This window comes from Ceratotherium simum, chromosome 22 (assembly GCF_057802395.1).
Source record: "Ceratotherium simum simum isolate JZ-2026a chromosome 22, ASM5780239v1, whole genome shotgun sequence".
In the NCBI taxonomy this organism is placed as follows: Eukaryota; Metazoa; Chordata; class Mammalia; order Perissodactyla; family Rhinocerotidae; genus Ceratotherium; species Ceratotherium simum.
Window position 1 is genome coordinate 4266915 of NC_141921.1, and position 15564 is coordinate 4282478.

General features: G+C 41.8%; 1 protein-coding gene across 4 annotated transcripts in view; it reads left to right on the plus strand.

Moving 5' to 3' along the window:
• Nucleotides 1-2526: 2526 nt before the first annotated feature.
• The window catches only part of USP24 (ubiquitin specific peptidase 24), a 150065-nt gene continuing 137027 nt past the window's right edge, over nucleotides 2527-15564 (plus strand). For 3 of the 4 annotated variants that reach the window (XR_015555734.1, XM_004438606.3, XM_087445863.1), the window contains exon 1: nucleotides 2528-3247. Coding sequence is in view for 3 of the 4 variants with exons in the window: in XM_004438606.3 (XP_004438663.2) it covers nucleotides 2927-3247 (321 nt within the window). In the remaining variant the exon portion in view is untranslated. Of the gene's footprint in view, nucleotides 3248-15564 lie in introns of all 4 variants that reach the window. The other variant, XM_087445864.1, reaches the window with a different exon arrangement.

The window sequence follows — 15564 nt, forward strand, 5'->3', positions numbered from 1 at the left end:
TGCGTGTCTTGCTCACAGTTGTCTCCCTAGTCAGCCTGGCTCAAAATAGACACTCATTAAATATTTCTTAAACTACTTATTAATATTAGGAAACCCTCATATCTTGTCTTCAAGACAGTCCATCACACCTCTCTTCTAGACCTATTTTTTTGTTCTAGAAGCTTCCAGAGAAGGATAAATGTGAATTGAACATTATTTAAATTTTTTTTGGTCCTTTTAACATTTTCAAGATTTTACTGCAATAAAAATACAAAGCAAAAAAATAAATAAAAATGTAAGTGAAGTATGAATATTCATACCATAGGTCCCTCTCCTGCTATCCCAATTCAACAGTTTGAAGTGCTCACTTGCTTTCTTACATGCAAAAAAGTGTGATTATACTACTTGCATCCTCAACTGACACTCTGGCTTTTCAGTCACTCCAGGATCCGGTTCAAAAATGGCCTTCCTTGTTTTTTGTAGCCTTTTGTGGCTCCTTTCCAGTTTTTATCACAGACTTTGTTTTTCTCTGCTTCCTTCTCTGCTTCCTCTTCTCAGCTCAGCACCGCTTCCTCTGTCATGTTCTATAAACCTGCCACTGTTGATGAGTCTTTTTATGTGACATCTGAATGGGTCAATTCTGTCTCATTATCTCTTGGGTTCTATTTCGAATTTTAGCAGCAAACAATTTTTTCTTTACCTGTTACTTTCTCTCCCCTTGTAACTCATTTCTTAATTTGGTCACTGAATTAACTCTTCTAACACACATGGCAAAATTTAATGCCATCATCAAATTTTGTCTGCTTAGTTTTCTGTTGCATCACCAATGCCAAGAACAGTACCTGGCACCTGATAACTACTCAGTATAAATTTGTTGAATATGTTAAATACCTTGGCATGTACTCTGTGACAGCCTGCTTGCGTTGATTCAGAGATTACTTTTGTTCTTCATATGCCACAGATAAATATTTAAAACATCATTGAGTACCTAGAAGTTGATAACACAATTTTATTTCAATATATACATTGTAACCTGATCCAATTATAGCAGATTCTTCTTTGCTGTTGTTCAGAAATGTAAGAAGAAGGATTTGTTTTATTTTCATTCACAAATTAAGAGACTTGACTTCCTTCAAATATCAGGCCTAGTCTTTGGTCTATAATCTAGCCTTTAATCGGGACAACAGTCACTTCATTTAAATGTAAACAACAGTGATAAATTCACTGTGTAAATCAACTTCTTGCTGGTGTTTACAAATACAGGTAGCAAGTACCAGGCAAGAAGGGTTCATGGTCCAGGGACAAAAACTGCTAACAGAGAGGGCAGGGAAAATTTCTAAGTACTGTCACTAATTTAAGATTTGGGATAGTGGAGATTTTAGTGAGTGCTGGGTTGGCAACAGGAGGGGTTTGATGGGATGAGAAGGAAAGTTAGCTGATGGAAGTCAGGGTTCTGGAAGAAACCAGGGTAAGGGCATTAGGAGTTAGCAAGTATGTAGTGAGATAAGGAAAAGGCATTAGGATCTTGGGAGAGGGTGGGGAAAGAACCTAGGAGAAGCATAACGAAAGGAAACTGAAGGGGGTATATAGCAAGGGCCAGGGCTGAGGTGGTGGGGTCAAGGGGACTAAAGATACAGCCCCTGAGCGCTCATGCTCAAGGTGGAAAGAGAAAGCAAAGACAGCAGGCCTTAAAGGGGAAGAGGAATGCTCGGCGACAGAAACGAACAGGGGTGGGGTCCCCTCCTCAAACGGCAGAAGCAAAGAGGGAGTCCTGAGCCAAAGGCTGGAGTAGAATGTGGGTGGGCGGGTGAGCCTCAGGCGGGGGGCAGAGGTCCGGGGTGTTCCAATGAGTCCGTGGCTCAAGAAAGGTGATGCAGTGTGGGTTTTTTTGGAGATTTTCATACAGAGCACTAGGATTTAGAGATCGGGTTGTAAAACTATGTTTCAGACTCTGGGGATTTCAGCGTAAGAGTTGGGTAGAGTTCAGTCAGGTCTTGTGGGGGCAGGTGGTCCGTCAACGTGGGAAGGAAAATTCAGTGAGGGCTGGGACTTAATTTTAACCGGTTTAGGGTGATTTCAGTGAGACACAGAGGGACTTAGGTCGAGTGTACGTGGGGGTGAATTTCAGCTCAGGTGGGTCGGTATGCCTGGTGTGGGCATGAATTGAGGTCGACGACGAGGTGTATTTCGGGCAGCGTGGCGGGTGAATTTCCTTTAGGGCCGCGGCGCGTTTCAGGCCGGCTGGGGGTGGACACAGCCGCCGCCGGTGAATTCCATTTGGGATGCGCGCCTTTGGGCAGCGCCGGGGCGAGCGAGTCCCGGAGGGGAGGCCGGCGGGGACCCCGAGGAGGTTCGGGGTGCGAGGCGGGGGGCGCCGCCGCCAGAGCTGGGCGGGATGAACGCCTCGGGACTCCGGGGGCGTTCCCATCTGCACTGCGCCCCCGCCCTCCCGCTCCCGGGGGGACCTGTTGCTGGAGTAATGGGCGGGCGGCGGCGGCGGCGGCGGCGGCGGCCCCTCCCTCGCTCCGCCCGGGCCTCACGGCGGCCCTCTCACCTAGAGACGCTCCGCCGCGCGGCGCCTCCCGTCGTCCTTTATTAAAACAGAAATCACACACCCCCCGCCCGCGCCCGAGCACGGCGAGCCTGGGGGCGGCCCGCGCGGCTTCCGGGAGCGGAGGCGCGGCCCCGCGGCCGGGGGAGGAGGCGGCGGCGGCGGCGGCGGAGGCCAACATGGCGGCGCGCAGGGCTGGGCCGGGCGGCCGCCGCGCCTGAGCGCCCACCGCCCTCGCTCGGCTCGCGGCGCCCACGCCCGCGCTCAACCTGGCCCGGCGGCTGCGGGGCGCGCAGGCCAGGAGCGCAGGGGCCCGCCGGGCGTGGAGGCGGCCCGCCAGGCCCGGGACCCGCAGCCTCGCCGCCCGCCGGCCGGCGCGGCCCGGAGACTGGAGCCATGGAGTCGGAGGAGGAGCAGCACATGACCACGCTGCTGTGCATGGGCTTCTCGGACCCCGCCACCATCCGCAAGGCCCTGCGCCTGGCCAAGAACGACATCAACGAGGCCGTGGCGCTGCTCACCAACGAGCGGCCCGGCCTCGACTACGGCGGCTACGAGCCCATGGACAGCGGCGGCGGCCCCGGCCCCGGGCCTGGCGGGGGCTCGCGGAGCGACGGCGGCGGTGACGGCGGCGGCGGCCCCTCCCGCGGCGGGAGCACCGGAGGCGGCGGCGGCTTCGACCCCCCGCCCGCCTACCACGAGGTGGTGGACGCCGAGGTGAGGAGGGGCCGGTGGCTGAGTCCCGTGGGGAGGGGCACACCCCAGTGGGCTGGAGTGCGGAGGGAGTACTGGGCGGGGGTTTTGATGGGGCGGCGGAGGCACAGAAAGAGAAGGAGCGCCAGGCTTGTCGGGGACGAAGGTCACCGGACAGGGGTCAAGTGCGGAGAGAGACCCATAGCGGAGGAGCTGAATGGAAGTTAGGGATGCAGGGCTGCGCGACAGGGTGAGGAGAGGTCTCCTAGGCTTCGGGCTAAGCATGCCGGCAGAGCGGGCCCTGGTCTGCGGTGGGCGCAGAGCCTCCAAGGCTGGCACCCGAGACAGGGAAAACAGACACATTAGCCGAGAGTGTGTGATGGGGCGGACGCGTGGATCAGGGGGTCAGAAGTGGAGTCCTGGTAGACTAGGCTAGGGTCGGAGATCTCGTGGCACCAGCTTTCAGTGAAGCAGCGGGGCAGGCACCAGGTTCAGAGTCAGAGAAAAAGTGGGATGGGCCAGCCAGAATAGTGGCCCTTGCTAGGGTCAGAGGAGGACTGCTGGGGTTAGGAGTGGGGTTTGGGTTTTAGCCAAGGGCTAGAAAGAGGAGATTGGGCAGGGTCTGAAATGAAGAGGGACTGGGCAGGGGCCAGGAATGACAGAAATTGATGTAAGGTGGGGGAGGGGGCTCGGCTGCAATAAGGGCTGGGTTGGGGGCCGGCGTTAGTAAGGTCAGTATTACAGCGGTGGGGATTGGACTGAGAGACCTGAGAGGTGAGAGACCAGGCCAGGAATCGGAGCTGAGGAGGGACTAGGCAGTGATGGGGACTGAAATTGGAGGATGAAACTCGACCAAGTGTGGGTAACGGGGATACTGGTCATCCATAAGGTCAGAAATGAGGAAAAACTGGAGTGGGGAAAGGGATTGTAGTCCCTACAATATACTGAAGGTGCTATGCAGAGGGACAGGGGACGAGGTGGGAGTTTAGTGGGGTGGAGAAGTCTGTGAGGGAGAAAGGGCCTGTAGGCCCATGGTTTTGATCAGATATCTCAAGTCTCGTGGGAGAAAATTAGGCCTGTTTAGTTTGGGGTGTGAGCAAAGAACACCGGGAAGAAAACAGACTTTAACTTCAGTTTTTAAAAAAGAATTAACCAGAGGCACCAGTGCTTGTGAATAATTACTTTGCAGAAAAATGGCAGCTCATGGCAGGAACTTTGGTCCGATTCATTGGGTTAGTGCATTTCAAGGGTCCAGTAGAACAGGTTGGCCTGATCACAGAAGAGCACGGATCTCAGATTAGTGGGTTTGTGTTTTTAAACAGAGATATGAATTTGGATAATTCTTACTAAAGGTAAGCCTTCTGAAAAAATTTTTCCTAAATGTTACATCGTTCTTGTTATATGCTTTTCTAGCAGTTTGGGCTGAAATAGCTTGGGAAAGAAGGCTGCACTTCCAAAAAAACAGGTTTCTTCACAAGATTTCTTTGGTTTCCGGACTTCTGCACACTTGATCGATTGCCTTCTATTACCCAGTAACTCGGCTGTATCTTTGGCTAGTGTCTGGAAGTAAAGACTTTTATTATCCCTAGTTTGGGGAAAAATTCCCATATAATTAACTGTACTTAAGTCACTTTAAGAAATGAGCTCTTTGCAAGTCCCCATCACTCCTTTTCTTGTTCCTTCCAGTTTTGACCTAGTTTTGAAATCAAGAAGAAAGCCATTGCTTTTTCTGAAGGCATTTGTATAACTCTACCAAGCTCAGTGTATCTTCATTTTGTGAGAAATTTCATTCTTTTTTTCTTTTGTCACACCTTTTAATTTCCTATGATTGGAAAATCAAATTAATGCTTGGTGGTAGGTTAACATTAGCTGTGCTGCCTATGCATTTAAGTACAAAGAATTGGGACTGGCTTCTTTTCCCATGAATGACAGGCTGAGGAGTTTGCTTTCAGGTAAAATCAGAGAATCTATATCTTTTTGAAGAATTGTGTCAAGTTTTCATTTCCTCTTGACCTGTGGATTTGGCCTGAGGAGGCTGCGCCATTTACTTTGGTGAGTTCATGAGGGCCTGGTGACTGAGGCTGCTTTACCCAGAAGCTTCGGGCAGAAATGCAGGAGCCTGGTGAGACCATTTAACACAGTTTTCATCTCTGTAGTTTCACAGATCTTGCACGCCACCTTTGCAACTCGTTGGTCATCCTTGCTCTAGACAGTGGGAAACTGAGGCTTTTGATCTTGGGAAGTAGGGAAAGGTGCTAATTGTTGTTGAGCATCTACAGTGTGTCAGGCTCTGTATTAGGTGCTTTATACATTGTATTTAATCCTCAGTGAGATAATATCACCATTTTAGAGATACGATTAGTTACTGGCAGTCTGAGTTTAAACCCGGGTCTCTCTGATTGCAAAGACGGTGTGCTTTTCACTCTGCTCAACTCCTGGTTTTAGGATTAAATTCATTTTAGGATAAGAAGGAAAAATAAAGAGGGAAAGAGACAAATTTTGAGGTTATTGTACAAGTCTAGGAGTGATGTGGCAAGCACTGAATCAAGGCATTAGGAATAGAATAATGGGTAGATGAGAGAGGAATCATAGATTTTTAAAGCAGAAGACTTTAGAAATTAATAATTAGCTCAGCTTTCTTGTTTTACACATGCAGGCTTGCAGGCCCCAAAAGGCTGGTGGCATGTTCCCACAGAACCAGTTAATGGAAGAGACGGGACTAGAACTCAGGCCTAGTCACTGCAAGTCCAGTGCACTTTCTCCCTCCCAGCTGCCTTCCTTTCACATGACAAAGGAACAGGATGCAGTGATGGGTTGAAGGGGATGAAGAAAAAGGAAGTGCAACAAACTGGGTGAAGTTTGTCAGCTCTTGTATAATCTACCCATTTTATTTCTAAAAAATGAGGGCCTTATTTTAAATTATATAAAGTTTTATTTGATGCATAGGAAATTTCAGTTTTAGTGTCCTCTTAAAAATGTTTGGGAATACACAGATTAAAATATGATTGTTAAAAAAGAAAAATGATTACGTTTATTTTATATTTGTAGTTTGGGGACAGGGCTCATCCTCTCCTCCCATAAACATTTGATGCCTTCCATGTCTGGGGGCTGGGAGCAGAGAGGTGAACAGAACATGGAGCTTACATTCTAGTGGATCTTAGTGCACACCTCTCGTTTTACAAGCAGTGACTTCCCAAGGTCATGTAGCTAGTTAGGTAAATCAGTTTAGTAATTTGGGCCCATGCTATAATTAGGACTTGGTTTAAAAATTAAAATTTGGAAAGTAAAAGCAGTTAACTTCTGGTTTAGTAGAAGCAAGGAGAATGCAGATAGAAAAAACCCAGGTATCTAGCAAAACACATAAAACTGCATAGAAAGCCACCTATTTAATATGCTCCAATTAAGTAAAGGTATTGTTTTGCAGAAAGTTGTGTTTGGTTGTTACTGGTATTGTCAGACATGGATGTATATGTAATTCTTGGTCTCTGGATCTAGAAGGGACTTTGAGAAGCTGTCCAGTTTTGATTTTGAATAGCAGTACTTTAAAACCTTTCCATGGCGGATGAGAGTCTGTTCTGTTATTAAAGAGACTGAGGTCTCACAGCTGTTCTAAATAACTCACCCAGATGTGTAACACCTCCACTGTCAGGAACCTTCTCCATTTCTTATATGGCTAATGTAAAACCCTGCTGGCCACTGCTAAGGGCATGCTCCCTGGTTCTGCCCTTCACAGAGCCGGGAGAGTTGGTCCCTTAAGAATTGTGATCCGGTCCAGGGGTCAGTAGAAATCAGAACGAGGTACTGTTGTAGGCATCTTATAAAATTTAACAATTGTGAAATATACCTTATTCATTATTGTCTCCTTATTTTGTCTTTAGAAAATACTAAAATGGAATTTTTTTGCAAGATACCAATTAACGGCTAGAAATACGTTTCTTGGCTGTCTAGTTCTATGGTAGTTAATATTCCTAGAAGTGACATTTAATAATATAGCCTAATGAATATTGTGAACTCCTTGTTTTGTTCCTGTTTTAATGTGGACATTCCTTCTGGAGATATTTTGTTAGAAGTATTTGCAAGATTTCATTGCTTTTTTTTTTTTTTGAGGGCCCCGAAGTTGGTCCTGCTATAATATATCTGTCACATTAATGTGTTGTTCCTTAACTTACCTCATTCCTGCCTCTTTTTTTCCCCCATTTGGTAGTAAGTGGTAGTTATGAATTAAAATTATAATACCATCAATGTTTATATTAAGATTTGTATTAAAATTAATCTTCTTTTTTCCCTAAAATACAACTATCCTCGTACATTTGAGCATGGAGTAAATATGAAATAAGTAAATTTTAGTTAATTATTAGTGATTTGAGTACATGACCTATAATTTGTGACTTACTATGACTTGCTAAATTAAAAAAGAAGAATCCATTTAAAGGATTTAGAGTAAAAAATAAAATAATTTCAAAAATCAGTTGAAAGTAGATGAAATAAAAATAGAGAATGTGCAAGATTAATTAGCATAGCCCAATTTTTGAAATAAAAATTTCTCTATAATCTAGTATATGTATCTCCTTTGGGAATTAGGCTTATGAGTTCATCTAACAATTGGATTCTCACCTTGTAATTACCTGGCCATATGCTGTTAGAATGAATGTAATCTGGCACGAAGGAAGTACGTTTTGTATGTTGGTGAGTGTGGTTCTAGTGACATCATAGTAGGTAGTGACTGCTTCATACAGCATAATAATGCTGTTAGCTTAAAATTTGAAACCAATTACAGTATTAGAAAAGTAAATGTTTTAATGTTTAACAATTTGAGGAACGGGTTTCACCTTGAATACAACCTAAATAGCAGACATCAATGTACTACGTGTTTTTGTGCTTACTGCCCAAATATCATATATTGATTTTATTTGAATCTGAGTGTGAAGATAAAAATTTTTCTCTTTTAATAAGGACTATTGTATTTAGAAAGATTTAATTAAATAATACTTTTCATATCTTGATTTCATTTTTCCAGGAAAGTTTTCATATTTGGAATACCAGAGAGAGATACGAAGTAAACACATAAATATATAAGATTGAACCCCCACACATTTAATGCACTAAAGCACGTGCATTTCCCTCATTTGTGTTTTAACTTGTTTTTTTAAAAATATAGTTCAAATAAGTTTAAATATTAGGTTTCCTAGCAAATTAGAAGGGTTTTGTAGTAGTTCAAACATGGGATGATGAGCTGTTCAAGGCAAGTACATTTGACGACAGTGACAAGTGACCGGGAGCAGCTCATGGCAGAGAACGGAAGCTTGCCGGCGGACTTGGACCAGAGCAGGCTGGCCAGTTTGCATGGGGCCGCGTGAAGCAGCTTTCCCTGCTTCATGGCCCTGAGACCATGACTGTTTAATGATGCCACACTCAAGAAGAGGTTCCAGGATGCTCTAAGAAAGGTCGGGAATGTGTAATACATTTTAGCAAAGATTTAGTTTAAAAAAAAAAAAATGAAAGAAGAAGAAAGTTGGGCAAATAAAGAAGTAAGCTTCTGGCACCCAGAAAATTCAGATTCGAGGGACCTTTCAGTTTGAGGATTCCCAGGCCCTACTAAGAAAGTTGTACTTCATTTTCAAAAGTAAATGTCTTTTCTCACCTTCCTTCTCGGGAGTTTTAGTTTCTTTTTTAAGTTAGTATTTCTTATTCTCATTATTATCAAAGGAATTTTTATTGTTCAGTATTGAAACATTTCAATCATTACTTATAAAATTTTTTTAAGCTCGTATTAGTAGTAGGTGACATTTTTATGGTTGATCATCTGTGTGGTGAGTTTTTGGCAAAGTATCTTATAACCGTTTTGTTTTTATGATGTTGAGTTCATTTCACTATGTAACAGTGAGAAACCTGGCTTCCACCCTTGGTGGCTTACATTTTTTATTTCTCTGGGTATGTGTGTGTGTGTCATGTGTAAGGGAAGTAGAATCTGCTTGTTTTAGAGGTTAACCTTAAGCTAGTTAATGGAACATATAACTGTAGATTTGGTTTATTTTTATTTGTTCTGGAGAAAAGAGCTAACACAACTAAGTCGAAATTAAATTCTGATAATCTTTCCGGAAATTGAAATGTTTCAGCCATGATGCAAAGAAGCTTTTTCTAGGGCTGAGGTGAAGATTTGATTTTCCCCTTAGAGATAAAAACATCTTGGGTGCCCACCAAAGTCTTCTCACTTCTAAGGATAAGCTTTGTTGTCCCAGCACACACTCTGCTTTCCTGTAGTATCTTAGCCAGTTATTGCCTTGTGAAATTTGATTGACACCATTTGATATGCTTTCACTTAAGTTTAAGGTGTTTATGTTGGAAATATTTTCTTAAAAAAACTTAGTAAACAACATGATACATTCTTTATCAGTAGTTTTCCAAAATGGTTTCTGAAATTAAAATTTTTTCAGAAAGACTTGTTGGTCAGACATTATATTGCCAAGACTTTTCAATTTCTGCTTTGTGTTACTCTTAGAATCTAGCTTTTCATAAACAGGTCATTTTTTTAAGCTTTTTTTCCCGTCTTTTCATTTCCCACTCCTTCATTATCAGTTTTGGTTGAAAATTGAATGGCTTTCTGAAACCTACAGTTGGAAATCTACAGTGAAGCATTTTGGTAGCAATTTAAAATATATTTCAGATCCTAGGAAATATGAAGGTATTCCATACAGAAAATGGCAACACCATCTATGAGTTGTTTAATTTGGTCTAGACTTATTACTCACTTTTCTTAGTGAATAGCTTCTTTGGAATCTAACCCTAAATCTCTCTCCTGCCCTTCTGTCTATCCCCACTATTACTGCTCTGGTTTTGTTCATGTTCCTTTCTTACTGTTTCTCTGTGCCACTCAGTGGCACCAGAATGATGCATTTCTAAAATGCAAATTTTAGGGCCGGCCCCGTGGCTTAGCAGTTAAGTGCACACGCTCCGCTACTGGCGGCCTGGGTTCGGATCCCAGGCGCGCACCGACGCACCGCTTCTCCGGCCATGCTGAGGCCGCGTCCCACGTACAGCACCTAGAAGGATGTGCAACTATGACATACAACTATCTACTGGGGCTTTGGGGAAAAAAAAGGAGGAGGATTGGCAGTAGATGTTAGCTCAGAGCCGGTCTTCCTCAGCAAAAATAGGAGGATTAGCACGGATGTTAGCTCAGGGCTGATCTTGCTCACACACACACAAAAATAAATAAATAAATAAATAAAAAATAAAATAAAATAAAATGCAAATTTCAGTCACGGGATAACCTTGCTCAAAAATGTTTGGTGGTTCCTCATTTCCTATAGGTAAAATCTAAACTTTTCTTTCAAGGTCTCCAAACTTACCTGTCCAGTCTCATCTCCTGCCTTCTGGTTCCACATTCTCCCTTGCAGTTTAGGAACCATCTGTTGCCCTACTCTCACCCCTAAACCCCAATATCCATCTGCCTGGCTGACACTGATTCATTCTTCAAGGTTAGCTCAATGCCTTTTCTCTTTAAGGGACACTTGTTTCACACCACCACCTTCTCCCACTGCATTTTGTGCCTTCACCAAGTAAAGCAGTGATGGTATTCTCGTTACAAAAAAGATGTGTTTACTTATATGCATCTGAATTTCTGTTAGGCTTGAGGAGCAGCACTGTTTCTTTTTATCTCTGTGTCTCTAGTACCCCTGGCTCACAATATTCGATTGGATAGAGAGATGACTAAATGAATGGGTGGAAAGAAAATCTTAAATGAAATAAAAAGTCAAATGATATTTGAAAGAGTATTGACCCAGGGGTTTGGGAGACAGTGCATTTTTGTTCATGGTTCTGTTATTTGCTGACTCTATCTTTGGGCAAGTCAGTTTGCCTCTCTCAGCCTCAGTTTTCTCATCTATAAAATGGAGATCTTGGACTAGATCTGTGGCTAAGTTTTTTCATTCTTTGACCTCTTTGAGAAATTAAAAGCTATGAGGTCTCTCAGAAAACAGCACATGTAAATATACACACTTAATTTTTTAAATAAGCTGATGCTAAAATAATACTGTTATTTTGGGGTGATGAGACTACAGGTGATTCTGTTTTTCTGAATTAAAAACATTTTTAATAAGCTTTTAAAAAGTATATAAACTTTATTAAAATGAAGACAAACCAAACTGTGGTGTCCATTAAAATGAAAATAGCTAAAAAAAAAAAAAAAAAGACTAAAGTGTTTCATGATTCTTGGGAAAATTTTGCCTAGACTCCAAAATTATTTTAAAACTTTGCTACTAAGGAAAATTAGATATAAAAAAGATTTAATTTGTTTTATCTAACTGAAATACAGAAAAGAGTATATTGCCTCCTAGCATATCATAGAACCATTTTTTAAAATTTAGAATTCATATTTTATTATGGACTTAATAGATCGTTTCTAATTTTAGTTATAAGAAAGCTGTGGCTCAGAAGAGGCGGTTTAGCAGGCCCTTGTGAACCTGAGTCCCAGCTGGAGCTGGAAGGGTGCTTCTGCTGAGTTGCTTTTCCTGCCTGCCTTCTCCACGTGCTCCCCAGCCGCTGCCTAGTGTCTTGTGGCATTTTGTGTTGTTAGTTGTTTTTAGGATATTGTTGTATATGACTCTGCTGTGCCTTGTTTGGCCTTTGGATTACCTGCCAGCTTTTAAACTCTCAAAGGTCTTTGACTATATTTTGAAAACAGCTGTCTTTAGAGCATAGTTTTGTTTTGCTTTGCCAAAGGGATGGAATAGAGATGCACACCTGGCCAGCACAGCTTTCCCTTGTCACTTGTGTTTCCTGTGACCTGTAGCCGTCTTAACGATTGTTGGGCTGTTGGTAGGCTCCACACACAGTCTCATCTGTTGTTCACAAGAAGCATTCCACTCACTTAACTCTGTCATTTATATACTGTCATGTACTCCTGTCTATTTGCTCATTTTTAAGAGGGCGGGACTGCTATTTCTGGTATTTTTATTAAATGCAAAATAATTCAAGAGTTCAGCAAAAAACTCTAGATTTGTATTAAATAATGATACAAATCAAATTCCACTGATAAAAACAAGATATTAAAATGTCAGAGCAGCAAAACAGTTAATAGCCCATTTAACAGAATAGGCACTCCTGCAGTAGGTTTTTATGGAGCACTGATTATCTGCTAGGCTCTGAGCTGGGTGGTGGGAATCAGCGGTGAACCAACCACACACAGCCCCTCTCTATTACAGTTTCAAGGCTGGTGGCTTTTCCTGTGCTCCAAGTCTAATAAATTATAATGTTCTAATTCAGAAACTAGAAGCCTTGAAAAGTTGTGAGTTAAATATGAAAGAGCTTAGATCTATCAAAACCATGTGAATAATGCCTCAAGAATTTTTTGTGATGTAATTTATCTATAGTGGTATCCATTGCCGGGAAACAAAGTGATATTTTTTTCAAGTGATATTTCTTTAGTGCCATGGAATGTACAGAATTTGTATTTATTTACTTGCTGGATGTTTAACATTAGTAGGTTGTTGTTCCTCTCAACTAGTATCTCTTCTAAGAATGGTGCTAATTATTTCAATTAAGTGTCACTACTTTTTATCCTGAATCATGAATGTATGTTTTTCCCAGAAACGAGAAATTGCTCTAGGAACTGGTCTTACTTTAGGCTAAAAATCTCTTATGATTATTGATAATACAAAAAAAGCTATTTTAAAGCTAGAGGAATGTTGCTGATTTTAGAAAGACTTATGATGGTAGAAATAGCAGTAACTCTAAATGAAAACCTGTCTAGGATTAGTAACATTAGGAATCCTTAGTTTATTATTAGTATTTTGTTTTTTTATTGGATTTATCAGATTTATATTGGAGTGGCCTGTCTTTGCTAAAATAGTACTTTAAGCATGTTAGTAATTTTCGTTTGGTGAGATTTACTTCTCGTGATGTCTGCTTCATTTGAAATGTTTTGGTGTGTTAAAGTAGCAACAGACCATCCTATATTTCACTAGTTTATATATCATATTTATTTTTGAGAAAATGTCAGTTATCTATTGAGCAAATTATGTTGAAATTATGCCAGGCAAAAATATATATAGAATATGTAAAATTTGTACCATAAAAACAGTTGGTTCATGATACGTATACAGATACACTGACATCCGTAGAGAGTAACAAGCGAGTCCTGTCTGCTTTTCATTACTTTGAGGTTTTTATGGTTGGAGTATAAAACATATCTGTGGTAAAAGAATTCCAAGCATTTGTGAAGGAAGATCAAAGATCACAATCAATGCAGAGTTTACCTTGGATTCACCCAGTTCATAATGATTATAATGTGAGAGAGCAATATCAAGAATACTTAACATACCTTTTACAAAACAGAAAAATTATCTGTAGAAGTGATATTTCCTGCCTTCCCCTCTCCCTATTCCAGTAAACAAAACTAAAAGGTGTAAATTTAAAGATTAAAATTGAAGATTTGTTTCAGAGCTAGAAGGGACTGTGCGGATCTTGTCGTGTTAAATCTTGTCAGTTTCGGGAAGAGGACCTTGACTCGTGAATCATTGGCAAAGTCAGGAAGGGAACCTGGCCTTCTGCCTCTCAAGATGTGTTCTGTATCCTTTACCATGCTGTCTTTCTGACCCAAAGAAGTCTTCTGCTGTAGGTCGGCTTTAATATATCCTTCCTCATGAACTTGCTGTGTTCTAATCACCCCCACTTCCTTTGTTAGCTGTTAGTTTGGGTTAGGGGGGCAAAGTTGACATTTGATTCATTTTTTTCCCTCTCAAAGGTATTTATCTTGTGTATCTTTTTTAACCTCAGCAGTTACTCAGAAGTTTATAAATGGTGGTGGGGGTTGAGGAGGGGAAGGTTGAGCAAGTGCTCTCACTGTTGAAGGTACTGTGTCCATCCGTCTACTTAGCAACCGCGTACACCTGACAAGGATTAGCAACCCTCTGCCTGAGTCTCCACAGTTGCACGTGGGTACTGAGTACTTAAAAAGAAGCTGAATGGTCAGTGTACAAATCTCTTGAAACAGTATACCACCTAATTTGCCTGTTTCGGGTGTGTATCTTTTAATTTCTCAAAATTACTTTTTTGTTCTCTATGTAGCAAATACAGTGATTGTTGTAAATATCAACTGGGAAGTATTATACACTGGTAGGTTTAAAATTAAACATTTTGAATGATACCTTGGAAAGGTGTTAATATGTTAAAAACATAACACTTGCCTTGGGTTATCTATTTTAATGAATACAAAAATAAAACATAGTATATATTGATTAACTCTTAGAGGATACCTTAAAAAAATCAGCCTTAAAATATGCCAGTTCCTTTTATGACTCTTTGCCTATGCCTATGCTTGTTCTCCTAGCTGGCATGTCCTCCTTACCGCTCTTTCCCCTTCTCCTGCTGTATTGGATCGTGAGAGTTAGTCCATAGCACTTTATCTGTGACATCAGCTCGATCCTTGCGCTTGATCCTTTCTCTGCATTAACACAGGCTTGTGGTTGGCAGAGATAGGGAATGCACATCCTCCTTATTTCAGTCGAGCAAGTCCCGCGAGACTGCAGGAACTAATGTACCACAGGTACTGTGAATCAGGTTTGCCGATGGTTTTCCCATAGATACCTTCCGTTACATTTCCTCCCATCCATTCTTCCCCTCCTCCTAGTTCGAAGTCCCTTCTTGAGTTTGAATGGAAACCCTTCCATACCTCGGTCATAGCATTTACCCCATTGTATTGTAATTATCTATTTATTTGTCATCCACACTGAGTTGTGTGCTTTTTGAGGACAAAATCTGATCTTCTGTGTTTCTTGTAAGTCCAGGGTAACACTTGACGTAGGATGTGCTAAATTAAATGAAAGAATCTGATCTGGAAAACATTTAGTTTGTGTCACCATTTTGGAACACATTTTCCTCCATTCACATGTGTCAAGTAGTCGCTTAAAGCCAATCTTGCCTGAAATAACCTACACCTTAGTTTGAAGGTATCAAAATATAAATATTTTGATAGTCTTATAGCAGATTTCTGTCACGGTGTTTACCTTGGTTTACAATTTGTGAGAAGGAAGTTTTTTTGAGTTATTGCTAATCTTTATAATGGGCACCATTTTGGGCATAACATATTAAATTTGAACTTAGTATTCAATACCACTCCCTTTGCTTTATAAAGTTTGCTGTAGCTCACATAGAAAAATATTGCATACGGGAAAGAACATAATGGATGCTAAAGGAAACCTTTTTTTAGCCTTCGGTAGGACTGCTTGCCAGTCTGTTTTTATATAGCCTTGTTACATGGCTTAGTTGAGCTCTACTTCAGTAAGGAGAAGATTATCTGCAGAGACTGTCATTTGTGGAGAAGAAAGAGAAAACATGCTACA